The 20,029-nt window shown below is 35.9% G+C and overlaps 1 protein-coding gene across 2 annotated transcripts in view; it reads left to right on the top strand.

The window, feature by feature from the left end:
* Positions 1–3,860: 3,860 nt before the first annotated feature.
* nova2 (NOVA alternative splicing regulator 2) overlaps positions 3,861–20,029 on the top strand; it is a 46,308-nt gene continuing 30,139 nt past the window's right edge. The window contains exons 1-3 of one of the 2 annotated variants that reach the window (XM_039662566.2): positions 3,894–4,521; positions 9,090–9,152; positions 13,479–13,622. In XM_039662566.2, coding sequence (XP_039518500.1) covers positions 4,365–4,521; positions 9,090–9,152; positions 13,479–13,622 — 364 coding nt within the window. In that variant the 5' untranslated portion in view covers positions 3,894–4,364. Of the gene's footprint in view, positions 4,522–9,089; positions 9,153–13,478; positions 13,623–20,029 lie in introns of both variants that reach the window. The other variant, XM_039662567.2, reaches the window with a different exon arrangement.

Here is a 20,029-nt window from a genome sequence, read left to right as displayed (position 1 = left end):
TTTTTGCTATTTTTGCAACTTTTATATTGCAACCTTAGTCTTTAAAAAACAACATTTAAATAATAATGAAAATTATAGTTTAATTATTTTCTCATAGCTTACAACATTGTCAAATTCGTCTTGTTCATGTGTTTGTTCCTGTGTATTTAAGGCATTTTACTTTTTCTTTAAGGAGTTTCTGTTCATGTGATTTTGATATTATTGATCTCTCTATTGATTCTGGATTCTTCAAAAAGCTTTAACCAGATTCTCAAACTTTCCTCTCTGAAATTCCAATTTGTGTCATTATAGTGATTATGTGATAGTGCTGTCATGGTCCTTGCTTTTTTTTCTTATGCAATGATAAATGTTTCAGTATTTTTCCGACTACTACAGGCCTACTTTCTTTTAAGGCTTTGCCCATTAACCTTTCAGACTTTGCCCTGAAAGTCTAACTTCTTTTAACTTTGGAATTTTTATATGGATGTGTGCCACTTATATCTGAATTATAGTCAATCTTATTTCAGTAAAGCAAAGGTAACAAGGTTGGAGAAGTCCATGGCAACACATATAGATTTACTGAAATAAGTATTTGATTTAATATATATATATATATATATATATATATATATATATATATATATATTTATATATATATATATAGGCTATATATATATATATATATGATAGTAAAGTTTATATAATACTTTTACAATCTTTACAATTATAATCATGAAAACGAAGGAGACATTTTACAGAAAAAAAGATGGTGTGAAGCATCTGCCCTCTTGTGGCTGTAAATTTTACTGTCACATGAAAACTACAATGAAATGTGTCTCGTTTTGCCACAAGAGGACAGTAACCTCGCGTAACCTCCACAGCTGCACTGACTTGAGTAAATACAGTGTTTCTTAATAACTTCTTTAATTATCAATTCCAAAAAACGTTGTTTTTTAATAGTGTGGATGCTTTTACTGATATGGAACAATTAGCCCAGTACAGTGCTGTTGTAGTTCACGTAGATAGTGTGGATCAAAATGTGAAGAGTGTTTGGGGACGAAATAAAAATGTATATTAAATTGAATTGTTCGATCTGTATAAGTTGGCGTGTGTTCGTCGTCTCTGCAACCTTCCATCTGGCTGGACAAACACTGGAAAAAGAAGCAGCTCTTAGCTCTTCTCAGTCTCTTTGACTGCTTCCACAATTCACCCACAAGATGGAGACTTGTGTGTGTGTCCCAATCCGACAAACAAATGATTTCATATATTTATTATTCTAGCTGAGGCTGATATTAATTTTGTCTAGGGGGTAATTCAGTATTTACGTTGGGTTTATGAGTTGTTTATTTGTAAAAACAACTTGATAATGATTCCAAAAAGCTAGTTTGTGCCAGATGAATTATCAAATACCCTTGTCTCCTTTTAAACCTGCATAGTGCCATGTTGTTGCTCATAAATAAATGTGGAATTTAATGCCAGATGTTGCCCAGTCTGGTTAATTCTTAAGGTTTTTCTGTGTTAGTGGCAGAAACAATAGTGTGGGTGCTCTTCATAGAGAAGGGGGCAGATGGGGTCCCCTCTTCAAACAATGTGCATTGGATGGGGGAGGGTGTGATGCATTGAAAGTCATCCTTGACGAGATATCGCCCTTTCACTATTGTGACAGAGGGGGGAAACTGCACAGGTTTATGTGAAAGCTCATAAACCCATATTACAGGAATGGAGAGCTTTAGCATCCACCATCTGTCCGAAATTAACATTTGCGTGCAATGAGTTGCTGGTAAACAGAACAGGATTTTTGTTTTGCTTGTTTCATGGTATTTAAATATAGACTTATTTAGTTTTTTTTTTTTTCAGATTGTGTATATATATATATATATATATATATATATATATATATATATATGGTGCATATGAGTGTATCACACAGATATATTTAGTTTGTTCTTAAAGAAAAGTACACTTATATATTAATATATATATATATATATATATATATATATATATATATATATATGCTAGGATTAGAATAGAATAAATGAATTAAATATATTTGGCTTGTATTTAGTTGATGCAGCTCATGAGGTTCCTCTGAGGTTTTTTTTCTTTTTTTTTTTTCTGTGACATCTGCTTATATCGGTTAAATGTAACACTGATAAACCATAGCATATGTGAACATGCTCTGTGATTCTAGTCTGACTACATCCTCAATCCCATATCTGTATTCGGCTTGATCTGTGGAAGCACACCATTTTCAAGCAATATCATGTATCCTAATTCTCACATTACTAAAGCTTTTAGTTTAAATAAAATAATCACCATTGTATTTCCTGAGTAATGAGCTTTTCTAGAATGTGACTGGTAGAGTAAACAAATCAACTGAATTTGATTGTTTCACATTGCATTTCATGGGTGGCCAGACCTTAAATGAACACAAGTGTTTTATAGGCATTTATTTGACTAATTTTCCCACTTTAAATAGGAGTCAAATGTCTCAGTATCGGTTTGCCACATACCTCCACTCGCACTCAGCATAGGCCTATGTATTTCAGATGACACTGGCACACTGCTGAGTTTTTCCACAGAAATGTGAAATTGCGTGAGGTGGCTCTTTGTGTTCATGCAGTAGACGGCGCAGCATCACCTCGATGCGAATCTGGAATATAGAGAGGTGCTCGACTCTGGCCCTGATGTGTTGACACAGGAGGAGTGCGAGTATGTGACAAGAGGATACAGAGACTCTTACTGGGCACTGAGGACACTATATACTATTTATATTTATATACGTTTGAACAACATCCTTCAGTCCATCCAGTTAACATCCATTCATTTAAACTCAATATTATGATTTAAGGGATTTTTATTAGTAATTTAAATTCAAAGATGTCCAAAATTGTGTAACTATTTCTTTTTTTATCATATTTCATCAGCTATTTCTTTTTATCGTGATTGTTGCTTAAAATTGTACAGATGTCAGTTTTAGTTTAGTATTTTGTTCAGTTTTCAAAGCTCAAATACTGCAATAATAATAATGATAATAATAAGGTAAAATGAATGAAATAATATGAAAAAATAAAAATTACATTAAAACTACATTAAAATAAAATAAAAATGATAATAAATAGTTATAGTAAATAATAATAATGATGAAAAGTTATTGTTAATAATATATGATAATAAAATTACATATAAATACATGTAGGCCTACATATGTAAGTATATATTCAAATATATGGCTATATATATATATATATATATATACACACACAACATTCAACAACAATAAGGTCAAATTAAATAATATATAATATTATTATATAATAAATAATAAAAGTAATAAAACAACATTAAAAATGAAATAATAATGATGATGATAATTATAAATAGTTATTGTTAATAATAATCATTAATAAAATCATAATGAAGATGATGAAAATAGGTATTGTTAATAATAATAAGACTACGTTAAAATATATCATACAAAAATAATATATATTTTTTAAACTATATAGCCTATATATATATACCAACAACAACAACAACAATAATAATAATATGCTAATTATACCATAATAATCACATACTGTGGTATAATTCTTGGGTGTTAGACAGAGATGAGCTGCGCATTTAGAACTACGACTTTCATTTTTCACAACCCTGTGCCTATGTTTCAATGATGCTCTCGCATTTTTATCATCACCACCTCCTCCTGTCTGTGTTGTCATGTGACAAGCAGGATTTATACTTCGCTTTGCAGGAGAAAATCAAATCTCGACCAATCGCAGCTCGAGGGGGGCGTGTTGGTTCCTCCACATTTGACAGGCGCGCACTCGGCTTCGCATGACGTCACCCCGCGGCTCCGCGCTCCAGCAGCAGAAACGCGCAAAGATGCTCTGAAAGCAAGACTGCAGCATCTCCGAGTCAGAGCCTACAAAAACATCGCATCTCCTTCAAGCGCTCGTCCAGCGCTTCAACACCGTCCAGCTCTATCCGCAGGGGTTTGCCCACCTGCATGCGGGATCCGCTGTTTTTCCCTTTCGACTCTTGTTCATTTCCCGTTATTCGCGCATCCTCCCAATTTTTAGCAGTGAATCTTTTGAGTTCTGCTGACCACTGAGGTCTCATATTGTTTTCAACTGGAGAGCGCCATCGCAGAGCCAAGAGTGAGGACGTTTCCCACATCACTTGTTATTAATAATATCAGTACAGCCTGAGCAAAATCGAGCCACTGGATATCGATGCGTCTTACATTCTGTATCTAGGCTGCTACGGAGGATCGACGCACCCCAAACATTCATATCATCGTGGTTTCACATTCAGAAACAACATATCTGCGTATCGCGTATAGGAGAAACGAGAGCGAGCCTAAAGCTTCTTTATAAAAAATGATGGCCGGTGGGGCAGTGCAGCAAAACGGGATTTTCTCCAATCCGCATCATCACAATCAACCGCCGCACATGGAGTCTGATCCCCCCGATTCCCGCAAAAGACCCCTGGAGACCCCGACGGAGGCCAGCAGCACCAAACGCACAAACACAGGAGGTAAGAGCCAACTGCTGTCTACATCGGCAACTCACTTGGCAATGAATTAGCGACTCTTCCCAAAGACAAGTGCTTTGATGTAAGTCCCAATGGGAAAGATGAAAGCAAAATCGTTCTTGGCATATTCATTCATTTTTGATTTCCACGGAGCATCTCGCCATGCTTCACCAAACGTGCATCTGAGATTTAAATTCATATTTACAGTTCGCGTCCATTTTAAGTGACCCTGAATTGGTGGTTGCGTCTACTTACGCACTTACGACAGTCGTTTACCAAACACATCCTCAAGTATTCCTAAATTAAAGGCTTATGTATGGAATAAACGGATTGTGTTTTCCTAAATATAGGCTAATATCATGAGCACGCACCCAAACATTAGAAAACATGTCTCGTTTACGCATCCTTTCTATCACCACAGATGACCTTGCTCTGGTGCCTTCAATCTATATATTCTATTATTTTATTAAATGGCCCTGAAAACTCAAATTATGCCTTATTTACCATTATTTACCTATTTACCATTTATGTATATTAGAATTTTTAGAATTTACGAATTTTATTACCATATTGCAACATTTAATATAAAATGCTTCTCAAAATTTGGTACACATTTGCTTGCTTCACCTGCATCACTGATATTCAAAATTTCAGAGTGCTTGAATGTGCACTCAATCCTTCAATATTTTACTGTAGTCTATTGTTTATAGCCTACTGGACCCATGCTTGCTTGTTTATTGTGCATTCCGGCAGACATGCCACATGAAGTTTTGTGTGCACTACACTCGTATTATGCAGTCAAAAGTGTAAAACATTCCTTTTCTGATCTGTGTTGATTAAATCCCCATTAAGCAGGAAATCTTATACATCTTATTTAGGACATTGAGGACATTTAATGCAGAGGACTTTAATAATAGCAATATTAACAATATATCTAAACTGATTGGCTGAGGTCAATATTTGTTTTCATTGAAAGTGCAAGAATCTCTTAAAGGGTTTTAAAAAAAGAAACAAGTATTTGTAGTTAGAGTTATAGGGTTAATAATGGCGCATAGATGAAGTGATTGGCGGATGTTCACATGTGAAAGAATCGATGCTGAAAGCGTAATGAATTGTCAGTCAGAAGAAGCATGCTGGACCCGTGGGAGGCATAACCTGCAGGTCCATTTGCTCAAATGAAAAGACTTTGATGCTTAAGAGATCTAGGCTTCACTGGAATTTGTTTACCAAGGCAGATTATTCGAGGTGGTTCTCACAACTATGGAAGGGAGATTTTAATATTGTCATTTCCAGGCCTGCAAATGATACAGAAATTAATAAAATCTTGAAAAGTCATGGAAGGATAATGGAAATTTCTATTGTTAATAATATACAATTTTGAGCTATCAAAAATCGCCGGTTAGAAATTACTTTTTGTCCATGCAATCTCCATAAAATGATTTTTAAAACCCATAGCCAGTTACGTAGTATATAATCTATGGAAATGTATTAACCAAAAGCTGTAGAATCCCGATTCTATTCAAATACTCATTTAATTTATTTCAATTTATTAAAAATAATGTATTTAATATTACAAAACTTTATTGAGTGTTGTAATATGACATTGTTGCCCTATGTTTAAGCATATATATTTATTTATAAATTAATCCATTTTTTTTAACATATACTGGAAAATGATCAAATGCTGAAATATTTTTTTTATTATTGTATGTTTAAGAGTTGGTAAGACATGTTGATAAATACGTGGAAGGGAATTTATATTTATATTAAAAGAGTCAAATTGTCACGTAAAAGAGATACATTTGGCACGCATTAACATGGTTGTGTTTCGTCAACATTTACCCGTAGTTTCCACTTTGTGGTTCATATTTAAACACCAGCAGTTAATCTTTGGCCTGGAGTGAATCTGAACCATTTTTGGACTATACTTTTGAGCATAGCATACTTCTAAGCTTAGCATACTCAAAACGGGAGAAGCAACTGACAACAACAACAGTCCTACAAAAATAATAGGTCTAATTTGTTTTCTCTCATTAAACATTTACTCGTTGATTTAAGGTTTTCATACACATAGGATTAGTTTCATATTTAGTTTGAACTTTTTTTTAGCGGATTAAATCATGATGTGGCAGAAGACGAAGGGTTGTATCTTAAAGGCTGCCTGAAAAGAAAGTTAGAAATTAAGATGAAAAGTCAGTTGGCTTAAAAACAAGAATCATTTTCCTGCCAATTGATCATTAAGGCTTCGACTTCAAGTTAACCAAAGAGCCTCTCTCCACGTTCCCGAGCTGCCTCATAAGATGTAATGTTTTAATTTTGTAAATGGATGAACTGGCACAGGACAGTGCTTCCATTTACAAAAGGTTGTGGGGACCGTGACCCTCTGAGGCCGCAAAAAAACGTGGAAGTGTGTGTGTATGTACAATCCTGTGTTGCTTTTACTAGGCTATATAAAGACATTTTCGGATGCTGCACAAGTGAGTAGCTTTTTTTTCGATTCTCTCGCTTGAGCATTTCTACCCGCAGGATGAGAAAATAGACGCAGGATCCGTCTTCGAAGGGGTTGTTACATAAACATGATTTGCCAGCTGTGTTTGAAGATTCAGACATTTATACGGGGGAGCAATAACCGTTCGTCGCTGTCGCCCACTTTGTTCGCTCACATCCTACAATGCAATACTCCCACCAGTTTTCAAATTAAGTGCACAGTTTTTTGATAGGCTCAGCAGAAAATACATTTAGGGTGCGCTGCGTTTTGCTCCCCCATCATTTGTTTATTTCGCCTCTAATCATGATTATGGGTCGAGGCAATCGTTTTTTCCTCCTTCCCGAGTCTTTCTTTCCCATCTTCCATCAATAGCGGCAAGTCATTGATTATCAATGCAACCCTCAGCCTATTGATCACCGTACGATCACTTCAAAATGAAGGGGGCGCTGCTTCAGTTTTTGCTTTAATGCACTGCGTCAAAGAAAAAAAAAATCTCATGCAGGATGGCGAGGATTTGGGAGGGCGTTGTGAAAGGCAGCCCCACACTGGATGATTTGCTCACCTCTCTCGGCTTGTCTGCCGTGGAATGGAGGACGGAACCTGAGATGAATATGGATGAGATGAATGAAAGAAGCAATGCGAAAGCATTTCTTCGAGCCTTCGCGCTTGTTAGAACAAAGCATGCCGCTTTCTCGTGCAGCAGAAAGCAAGGAGTATGCAATGTTTATATCGGAAGCCATTTTGGTCAGGCAGTTGCTTGGACAGCCATGCAGGGAAAGTGGTCCTTTCATCACTCCACTAAAATTAGATGTTTAATATGCTTAAGCAAAAATGCTGTCTAACCCAATGATGAATTTAAAAATCGAATGCAGTATAAATCTATTTGTCAAAGACTACAAATGAAAACAAAAGACAAAATATTCTTTGCTTTGTGTCTGTTTTTGAAAGGCCCCCAATATAAGCTCTCAGGAACCTTCAATCCTCAAGATGACGTTGCTTATTCTGAACCACATCTCTTGGGAGTCTTTTGCAACCAATGATTTGTGTTTACACCATAGGTTTATTATAAATAATACCCATTTAGGCTTTTTTTTATTAATTATTTTGACTTCTCAGTTAGTATCATATACATGCAAGATGAGGATTTAAGATATGAAGTTAGTTGGAAGTAAGAAAAACAGCATACCAACTTGTTCTTGTTTTGTTCCCAGTGTATCACAATGGGAGGGACTCATTTCCCTGCTACGGAAATGCGTGTAGTGTAATCCACTGATTTTTCTCAGCCAGGGCTTTTGTGTTGACGAGTGGAAATATGCTTGATCCAACTCAAACTCGGGCTGTAGATGCCTTTTATTCTGATATATGATTCAAGTTGATATAAACTTGTTTAAAGGAATATTCCAAGTTCAAGTTCAGCTAAATTGACAGCATTTGTGGCAATATTTTATGATTGACTGGTTCTTAATTATTATGATTTTTTTAAAGAAGCAAAAGCTAATGAGGCACTTACAATGAAAGTGAAGTAAATTTAAAAGCATAAACATGAAGCTTAATATAAATGAGTTCTTGTAAATTCCACAGTTATTTTAGAGCTTTAGACATTTCATGGCAACCAAAAAAATTGTTTATACCTGTACACAGAAAAGTTTAGTTAGCATGTATATTGTTTACGTTTGGCTATACTATTAAACAGTGAGTATATTTTTACTTTACTATTTTGTGTCTTTTAAAGAAAATGAGTCATACGTCAATCAATTATTTTTTGTGGAAATCAACATTATGCCTCAAGTGCTTGTTTTAATTGAGTTGAACTTGTATCGAACCTGAAATTTACAGTGCCATTCAATGTAGAACTAAGTGCCATTGAACATTGTTATCAGGTCATGTTTAATTTAAAATAATAACCAAGAAGTCATTATTATAAAGTTCATGATTACAGCATCTTGTATCTTTCTCCATGACATCAACATTCACAATCACAAATTAGAACAGGAGGTTTGAAGGTAGACTCATGTTTCACTTTGTTTTGTTTTTCTATCTGACATTTCAACAAAGATTAATTTTCTCATTCACATTCTTTTAGAGAGATGCACCCAACCGGCCATCCACGATCCTCCATTTTCATCAGATTTTGTCGGATTTCACGGTAATGTTTAATTTTCTGCCCAAATTACATACAGATCTTGTTATCTGCAAACCAGAGTCTACCTTTAACTCTATAATGTTTTTTTTTTTTTCATTTTATTTTTCTTTCATTGCATAACCACCACAATGCTTTGTAATATTTTGCTGCTGAAAAATTAAAGTAAAATATGTAACCTTTAAAACAGCCTAAAATTGTTATGAAAATGTGATGCTTGACTTAACATCTTGTGTCTAATGTGTTACATTAATTAGAGTAGATAATGTCAATTATAGCTGGTCTGGATGCATCCGTGATCCAATTCATGACAGACTTTTGTTAGATGCTTTTTGAAGAGAGAATACTTATGTATGCATGATACACATTATTTATGAACCCCACGCCATATTAATCAAGGTTAAATTTAGACTCATCCAAATCAAAAGGAGGACAGTCTTAGCTCTGTGAGAAATCTGGGTCATTGCAGAAAAGCATGTATCTGTAGTGTTCTGTAGACACAGTTTGAACCGCCTATTCATAATGTGTGAAAACAACAGCAATTTTTAGTATGTGAGTGAAAAATCTGGACTTGTCATTTAGAGCTGTTTATGAGCCTAGTTCTGAGTACATTTATTTATGTCGCAGTAAACCTCCATTATTCCCTTGTTGTTTATGTAACTCATAATCTGGTGGTATCCAGCACTAGTGTGGCTAAATATGAGACTTCTTTAGTTAGAGATCCGCTTCATTACACATCCAGTTGGAATGAGATTATCTCTAGAAGACTTAAACATTGTTAAAATCATCCCATTGCCTACTGTTAAAGGGATAGGTCACCCATAAGTAAAATACATTTCTGACATCATTTACTCAGCCTCATGTCGTTCCAATCCTGTATGACATATTTTCTTCAGTGGAACACAAAATGTGATTATGCCACTATGTTAAATATAATAAAAATAAATGACTGTGATTTGTCAAGTTTCAAAATGACAAAATAGCATCAAGAAAGTATCATAAAAATGGTCCATATAACTTGTGCACTATATTTGAAATCTTCTGAACTGAAGTCATAAAAGCTTTGTGAGGAACAGACATTAAAGCGTTAGCTCACCCAAAATGACTCATGTCGTCCCAAGCCCGTAAGACCTCTGTTTATCTTCGGAACACAGTTTAAGATATTTTAGATTTAGTTCGAGAGTTTTCTGTTCCTCCATTGAAAATGTATGTACGATATACTGTCCTTGTCCAGAAAGAAAATAAAGACATCATCAAAGTAGTCCATGTGACATCAGTGGGATAGTTAGAATGTTTTGAAGCATCGAAAGTACATTTTGGTCCAAAAATAACAAAAACTAAGACTTTATTAAACATTATATTCTCTTCCGGTTCTGTTGTCAATCCGCGATCAGTGACACTGATGACGTAAGACGCTGCTGACGTGTTATCAGTGCGCCCAAACTTCATTTACAGTCAAGTCATTTTTACAATCTACGCAAACATGTCTAAGGATTTCGACACAGAGTACGACTTGCATTCTTTTGCCCAGCCATATTTATTTTAACCCAAATACACGGACGCACCAGATAATACGTCATCGGCGTCTTACGTCATCAGTGTCACGTCACTGAACGCGGATTGACAACAGAACCGGAAGACAATACACTGCTGAATAAAGTCGTAGTTTTTTTTATTTTTGGACCAAAATGTATTTTCGATGCTTCAAATCATTCTAACCCACTGATGTCACATGGACTACTTTGATGATGTCTTTATTTCCTTTCTGGACAAGGACATTATACCGTACATACATTTTCAATGGAGGGACAGAAAACTCTCAGACTAAATCCAAGAGTGTTCCGAAGATGAACAGGGTCTTACGGGCTTGGGACGACATCATTTTTGGGTGAACTAAACCTTAAAGTCATTTTCATTGAAAAAGGAATTTGTCAAAATCATAAATTATGTCAAAATCATTAAGAATCATTCATAAAAACCAATCTAAGCAATTTTTTTCACGAATCAAATTTGAATTCAGTACTTTAGTTCAATTCACTGAATCTCTGATGCAGCCTCATCAGTGATCAGCTCAGTGGAGGAGTCAACTGTCAGTGAATTACGAATTCTATTTCAGTCAGTTCATCACACGAACCTGCATTGTTTTTCAAGCTCAAAATATCTCCGGTCCCCATTCATTGTAATTTACATGGAAAAGAGAGATCAGTACATTATACAAATTTACTCCATTGTGTTCCATGGAATACATTTAAAAAAATCAGTTACGGGGTCCCATTACGGGGTTACGGGGACATATCAGTAAAAAAAAAAAATGATAATAACTAATTAATAAATCGTGGGAATGAATTCTTAGTTTTTGGCCATGATTTACATCTATATATGATAGAACTATGTCTTTAACCTTAAAACAAATCTGCTGTGTTAACACTAACCCTCTCTATGATTTCCAGCTCAAAACAATCTGATCTGTGACGTCCATTTTGTTAACAGAACACTAACACTTCTCTTAATTTGGCTCACACGTAACTACAGACATGTGTCATTACTTTGTCAGTGATGCATTTAAGTCGGGCCTTCGACCAAAACATGCCACGCATCCCTGCATTCATTGCTGTTGTTGGCTTGTTTGCATGTCCAGCTGCACTCTGAGATTAATACTCCATAGTCTATATCATTTTTACCCAATCATCAGTATTAGCATGTAGTTTAGCCTAGCTTGACAAGATAAACTGCTTCTCCAGAATAACAATCTAATCTAAAGTGGCCGTCTTCTGGGAGCCGACACAGATTAATTGTGGTGGAATATTAAGCGCGTACCCAAGCGGCCCAGGCAGAGGGATACAATGTCATGTTAAAGTCACGGTGTAGGGACCATGTACTGTGCTTCTGCTGACCTGAATATGCTGCAGCCAGGTAGAGCCCAACAATAGATGAAGCACTTTACTGCCCCAACGCTGCTCCACTTTCAAGAAAACCTTTGCTGACCTTCCTCTAGAGGAATGTCTTGTGCTATATTTTATGTGCCATGCTCTTCACTTGCTATAAACGGCTACTTCTACACATTACAGTGTCTACGTTGAAATGGAGTCTTTTGAAATTCACCCTCTCTTGCATTCATTTTGATTGACATGTTTAACAAAATGTACTCTCATCCCTTTCCTACTTGCATAACTTAAGTAATTTTCTTGGACCTGCACTGGGGTTTTTGTTCTGCTTTTGACTGTTAGAAGCCCTGCTTAACTTAAGCATTAATACTCGGGGTTCAGCTTTAATTACAACTCGTTAAGTCCACTGATCTTATTATAGTAGTCCTGTAGTTCTTTGCTGGTCTAGTATTTCAGCTGGACTTTTATAGCTATCTCGTCTGATTGCCACTTAGGCAAAATGTGCTTTTTCTCATAAGTCAGGTTCTTGCAAAAATGTGAATCTGCTCTTTGCTGCCGTATTTTATCACCATGAGGACTTCAGTTTGCCAACTTGGTAATTGTTGGATATTTCTGATCAGCATATGGTACAGCTTTATGTCATACTTTCTTTTTTTTTCAGATAACAATTCAGTGCTTTAGACCATAGGAAATAAAGCTATTTAAAAATTCACTACCAGCTAAAATTTGAATGCACTTTCTCAGTCTTTATTACTGTACTTTATTTTACATCTCAGAATAATAACAGTAAAGTCATTAAGTCTATGATGGAGCACAAATTGAAGCATGCGAATTATGTAGTGGCCAAAAAACAAAAATCAAAACAATCTTATTTTAGCTTCTTTAAAGTAGCCAACCTTTGCATAGATTACAGCACTGCAGACTCTGGGCATTCAACCAAATGCATGAGGTGCCACCTGGGATGCTTTTTAAACTGTATATATTATTAAAGAAGTTCCCATATATCCTAGGCACTTGTTGACGGCCTTTCCCTTCACTCTCCCTGTAAAATTCATCCATTAAAAAAACTCATTAAAATATTAGGTGGTAGACATAACTTAAATTTGTCTACAAAACTGATTGCATTTATTTAAGCACATGCATTTTTTCAAATCTCAAATTTAAAAGTAGATGTCAGATTACATAAAAAGATTAAATCCATTGCAAATATTTGTAAATTTCAGATTCATGTTTAAAAAAATGCTAAAATCTATTGCAAATTTGTATTATTATTATTATTATTAGTAGTAGTAGTAGTAAGTATTGTAAATGTTAGATTTTTTTTATTTTTATTTTTAAATCTGTTGTTTGTTTTGTTTTCTTGTTTGTTTATTATTGTTATTATTGTACATGCCAGATTACGGTAAATCCATTGCGGAGTTAATTTTTTCTCGTTCTTTTTTTCCAGAGGAAGGCGAATATTTCTTAAAGGTGCTGATTCCAAGCTACGCCGCAGGCTCCATCATTGGCAAGGGTGGTCAGACTATTGTCCAGCTACAGAAAGAGACAGGGGCCACCATCAAGCTGTCCAAATCCAAAGACTTCTACCCGGGTAAGTCTCCTAATTCCAGAAAGCCTCGAAGGGAACCCTCATCAACCTCCTCTTGTTTACTGCTCTACTCTACCATCCAATCATTAACCGGCACGCATTTAAAGCACCTGGATTGCTTTATATCTTAATTAATTTATGCTATTAGTAACACATTACCAAAGGTACCTCGTTCCCAGAGTCACTGCGACTCGTGCCTAATAAGAATCATATGGGGTGCTGTCACCTTTGGGCTTGCAGCCACACCATATGGCCTTTATCAGAGCTCAGGTTGCACATAGTGCCAGATCAAGTGAGGACAATGATCTGAGAGACTCAGTACGGAGTTCAGTGCCGATACAATGTTTGAACGCTCCTTTTCTAGCACTATTTTTATCTAGAGAGAAGAAGAGAGATGTTTTGTGTCTGTGTGTGTTGGAATTCTTTCAGATGTTTTTAGGGATAGGGTGACAGTGGAAACGAGAAGTGGTGGGGGGCTTCTGGGCTCTTACTTAAAAGGGCTTTGTGAGATTTGCTCATCCTCCCAGAGTTGGCATGTCCAACAGGGCACCTCTGTCCCTTTTGCCTTGGGATGTAGAGCACAGAGCGATGGCCTGCCATGGCAGATGCCAAATGCAAGACATCCCCCCCCCCCCCCCCTTTTCATTGGTTTTGGCAACCTTGAGTGCTCCAATGTCTAGAGCGGGGGGTTGTGATGGCTACTGAATTAAGGGAGAGGAACGTAGGCGAGAAGTTGCCGGTGCTGTGCTAAGGTTGTTCGAGGTCTTAATGGGGGGTTCTTCCTCCTCAGTGAAGGGGGCATCTGTATGGAAATTAGCTTGTGCTTTTCCTTGGGTGCGAGTCAAAAGATCCACCTGCTGTGCTGCTCTCAGGGTGGGGAAGTAGGGAACTCTTTCCCCTTTCAGGAGATAAGTGTCCAGTATAACTAAATCACTAAACTGTTTTAGTAAGCACATCACATCTCTGAAGACATCATCTGTGATAGAAGCCCCACTGGCATTTAATTTTGGACAAAGCAGAGCTGGCCAGAGGCATCCATTATTTCTGCAGAATGAATTTATTAGTTGTCTTCGCTCCAAGTATAGCTCCTGCTGCATTTATCGGAAAACAGCCATATTTGTCAACAACCTTGTATCTGTAAAGAACACTGTTCCATCTTAAAGACACCACAGGAGACTGCTTAATTAAATGTAGTTTCAAATGTTGTTGTCTATATCAATTAGAAATTCATGTAAAGGCAGAACATAAAACTGGATGTTACAGTGTCAGTTCACACAAAAATGAAAATTCTGTCATTATTTACACACCCTCATGTCTTTCCAAACCTCAATTACTTTCTTTCTTCTGTGGAATACAAAATAAACTATTTTCAAAAATGTCTGTGTGTTGGGGTCTAATGTTGTTTTGGACCCCATTGACTTTCATTATATGGTCAAAAATATCTATTTTTGTGTTCCATTGAAGAAAGAAAATCATTCAGGTTTGGAGCAACGTGATGGTAAACAAATGATGACGGAATTTTCATTTTTGGGTAAACTACTGTACCAATTTGTATGATGTTACGCGAAATGTATTATGTTGTCATTTTTATTAAATAGCATGCAAATTTATGCAAATGCATACGAGATGTTATCCACTAAGTATCCACTAAGTATCGCTATGACCCTTTTCTGTGGAACATTAAAAGATATTTTATTAAAATATGTCCATATTCCATACAAAGAACATCAGTGAGTCCAATTGTTTACCCCACTGACTTTCAATGTATGGACAAAAACCTTTAAAAACAGTCCTCAAAATATGTTCTATTCATATATTCTGTTGTTACCCACAGATAAAAACAGCATGAAGGTGAACAAATGATCACAGAATTTTCCTTTTTGGGTTTATTGCTAAAAAAAAAAACTTTGAATTTAAAGTCACATTTTAACGCACAAGACTGGATTTTTCTCACAGCATTTTCAGATATGAGTCCAGAGAGTTGCATCATCCTTTTTTTTTCTTTATGATTGGCCAGCGCTCTTCCTCTCTGGTTTCCTGACTGTGTGTACATTCTGACTTTTCCCTGTCCAAGTCACTGATCCCCATCCAGCCTCTGTCCCTTTCAGCAGTATGTAGCACAATATTAAAGCTCGCTCCTAATCTAGCACCGTGATTGCAGTTTTCAGTGTTTAATACCCAGAGAGCCATGCTGCCCTCCCCCACACATTATCAACATTACTGATTTCTCTGCTGTGTAATCTGATTAGACCTAAGCTTTGCGGCCAAAAGATGAAAAGCCGCAATATTCCAAATCTAGGGGTAGAAATTTGATTTCTGTGTGTGTTTATATTATTTGTTTTTGCTCCCTTTCTTCAGCCTCATTCACTCACATATTTATTTACGATGACCTTAGTGTTGCTTAGTTTAATTCAAGCTGAGTCGTCTTGTGAAAAAGAAGTAAACTTTAGCATTCTTTTACAAAGAGTACTTAGTATGGAAATAATGTACTTCAAAATAATTAAAAGTGAAAACTGAATGTAATATTTATAGACACTTGAAATTTTAGACACTTATAGACACTTTAAATTTAATGCAATTAGTTCAAGAGTACATTTTGACACTTGATTAGAACTTGCTTAATTAGTATATATTTAGATATAATTTCATAATTATTTTTTAAACAATTGTCTTTGCAATTTGGTTAAAGTGTACTGTCCAGTATTTATAGTAAACTAAAACATACTTTAATGTAGTCATTTATTTTTGTAATCATTTTTTTTTTAAAGATTTTGCTGTCTAATACTGTACATTTAAAATACTTTTAAATGTAATATTGGATAACACACTACAATTAAAATCATGTACTTTACATGTGTTTTAGTATGTTAATCACCACATAAAAATCAGTGAACTTTAAAGTACAATAAAAGATATTTAATTTGACATCTTTACAAAGTATAATTTATTTGCAAGGACATAAACTTTTGGGCATTTATGTTTACAATGTTTCATGATATATCAAAGTATTTTCTAATTAACATCACTGTGGGTACCACCACAGAATTTTTTTTTTTTGCAAGGGATTGCTAACACTTGGTTTATGACAGAGTTAGCCTTTATTGCTACTAAATTAGCAAATGTTAGCAAGTAATTATTTGACTTTTGTTTGTTTCTTGGATTTGGCCTGTGGAAGATGGATAAACTTAAACTCGCTCACTATGCTAGTTGCTCACTATGCTACTTGAAATTGTCAACTCCTAAAATGTTAACAGGGCTATGTCTGAAAGCATGGACGTTCTGATTAATGATTCAACACATTTTAGTGCTTGTTAATCAGTCTGTCTGTAAATTCCATTAGTGCTATGTGCTAGCCTACATGCTAATTGTTTTTAGCACGTAAAAGAGCCATTGTCAGAGGCGGCGGGATAGTCGGCATCTGGGCTGTGGAGGAGATACGAGGTACCCTTAATCCCTGTGGCTTTGTTTTCTTATTCAGGCGCGTGACGTCATCTTCTGTGGCCGCTAGCCCTCAGTGCCAGCCAGTGCCTGAGACTCACACAGTCAAACCGTCTTATACAAAAGAGCCTTGCTTTCCAGAGCCAGTTTGACCCGAGTCTCATCATAGACAGAGCGATATAGAGAGAAACACTTAGCGAGGGGGATGATGGGAGTGATGGCGCAGACAGTGATCTTGAAAATGATGAAGATGCTAGGACATCAAAGTACATTTGTGATATAATTAGCATGTTGCCCACTTAGCCCGTTGACACTTCCAATTAGGTATGACTAGACCTTTTTCTGTGATCATCAGGAAGATCGTTAGAATGTGACTTCTTTCTTTCTTTCTTTCTTTCTTTCTTGTATTAAATTGCGAGTTCATCATAACAAACATAATAAACATAATATTACAAATATATTTATATACAAGACATACAACTAACTGCATTTAATATATATTAAAATTCAAATACATATTTATTGCATTTCACATAATAATAAGTGTCCGAAAAGTAAGGTTTGTTAAGGTCTTTAGGTATGTTATTGAAGGACTCTTTTTAGAAAAGCGAATGTGTAGATCTTTTTCACAAAGGTATCTTCCTGGTTACCCCCTCTCTTTCATTTCTCTTTCCTCTTGGGTGTTGTACTTTTGCTCCTGTAATGTGTGGCTTTTCCGTCAGATGTAATAAAAAACCTCAGAGGGACTTGCCATTAATAGAACACTGCAAATTTATTCCAGGGATCAATTTTTGCATCACGGGAGTGGTGCCGTGTCCTTTACTCCAGCCCTCCCCCTCGGCCGGCCACCATCTCTAGTGCATCTCTATGAGGCGTCAGTACAAACACTATTGATCGATCCTGCCTCTGCAAATAGACAGGATAAAGAATAAAATTCACCATGAGAACTGAAGAGAATAGCAGGTCCCTTCCCTTCAATTTTGAAAAGCCAATCTCCTTCCACCCATGAAGTACACTGACTAAATCATTTTAATAATTTTCACCTCGATTCAATAGCTTTGAGAGGGGATGTGCGTTACAGAACATTAAAGTGCGATCTTTCGCATTACTGGCTTAGAAATACCGAGGCTTACCTGCAGACCCACACTTAAAAAAAATGAGAACTCATTATTTGCCTACCCTCATGTCGTTCCTTCTGAGGAACACAAAAAAAGATAATTGAATGAACATTGGGAAGTTCATTCTGTGGTCAAAAAATACAGATACATTCTTGAAAATATCTTCTTTCGTGTTATAGAAGAAAGGAAGTCATATAAGAAAGCCAGTCATATAGTGGCTTACCGATATGCTGACCGATATTTTACTCTTTGTTTATATCACATTGCCCAATACTTGAACTTGAAGACTTTTATTTTGACAGAGCTAACAAGATGCACACGATTCTCCATTCACCATTAGTTTAATAAAATCAAGTTACCATCTAAAATGTAAATCTTATCTATTTTATTGTTTTTTTATTCAAATTTTAAATATGATTCATTTTCAAATTATTTCTAATTTTGTAAATATAATGTTACATAAAAATACATTTAGTTGCAGCATTAGTTATTTACCATCTTTATATTAAATTGTGTGATATCATATAAATGAGATTTATATCGGATGGCCGATATGATATAGATCATATAATATGAAAAAAAAAAAAACATATTGGTTGACTACTACTGATATGATTATACAGGTTTGGAAGAGCATGACAGAATTTAAATTTTTGCATAAACTATTATTTTAATTTTTCTTTTTTTCTTCTGAATTTCAGCAGCAATTCTTAAATTTTGTTTAAAATATGTTTAAATCATCAAATCGGTCAAAAAATTGACAGATTGAGATCCTCCAACGGGCAGCGATTGCATACGGTCCTGCTCGTCCTGAGCCAGTATTACGCATTGCGCTTGTTATAACATACATTCTCATCATGCAACATGTTTGGATTGTTTTTAATAGTTTCTCATGGAAACTGTGAAAACAAAAGAGTTGATGTCAGTCCTAGAAACTGAAGCCAGTTATGAGATAACGATAAACCATTTTGTAGATCTGAGGGCCTTTAATCCAGCATTCCTGTAGGTCTGAGCGGTGTTCCTGTCTGTCATCCCTCAGACAGTGCATCATTAGACCAGGCACCGAGTGGGCGAGAGCTTATGGGCACAGAGCTTAGGACCTCAATAACTGTCCCATGCTTGGGCGATGTGCGGAAAAGTGGATTCTGACAAGGAGGATCTTGGATTTGAGAGCCAAATATATCCCTTCAAACGTTTGACCCATCTGTAAGTCCTTCCCATGGTCTATATAATAACCTCTGACACTGAGCTTACCGCCTGGCACTCCTGTCATCGCTCATATTAGGGTAGAAGTTGTGAGTGTTTGTGTCTCTGTCAGAATACATCAAGGGATTTGATATATATAATTATGACGGTGCAGTTACGTCTGGTCCCTCCGAAACACTCGGACAAAAATATGCAGACATGGAAAAATGTTGAGAGGGGAATAACATAGTGAAGGGGGAGGAGTGATTGAATATCTAATTGTTTGAATGGTCAATGATGGGTCTAAACTGTGTTGGACAAAGAGGAGTGGTGGGCCACTCATAACGACAATAGAAGCTTTTGACATTGTTGACGACACAGCTCCTCAAGTATGGGGGGAGGTGCAGGCATGCAGACTGGTCTCCCATCTGCCTGAGGAGGTGTTAGAGTGTGTGTGTGTGTGTGTGATGATGCAGAGACAAAAACAAGAGTGAATAGGAGACTGGCAAAAGTGAGAGTGCTGTGCACCGTGTAAATCTCAGTTGACTCAATTTGTTTAACGCTACCTAGATATAGCAGTTGTTAATTTCTGATTTTGAGATTATCAGCATTATTATTGTTTGGAGGCTTAAATTATATATAATAAATGGTATTTATTTATAGTATACA

The sequence above is a fragment of the Pimephales promelas genome, chromosome 16 (assembly GCF_988280905.1).
Source record: "Pimephales promelas chromosome 16, fPimPro1.hap1.1, whole genome shotgun sequence".
Lineage (NCBI taxonomy): Eukaryota > Metazoa > Chordata > Actinopteri > Cypriniformes > Leuciscidae > Pimephales > Pimephales promelas.
The sequence above is the reverse complement of the archived record's forward strand: the minus strand, read 5'-3'. Positions and strand labels throughout refer to the sequence as shown.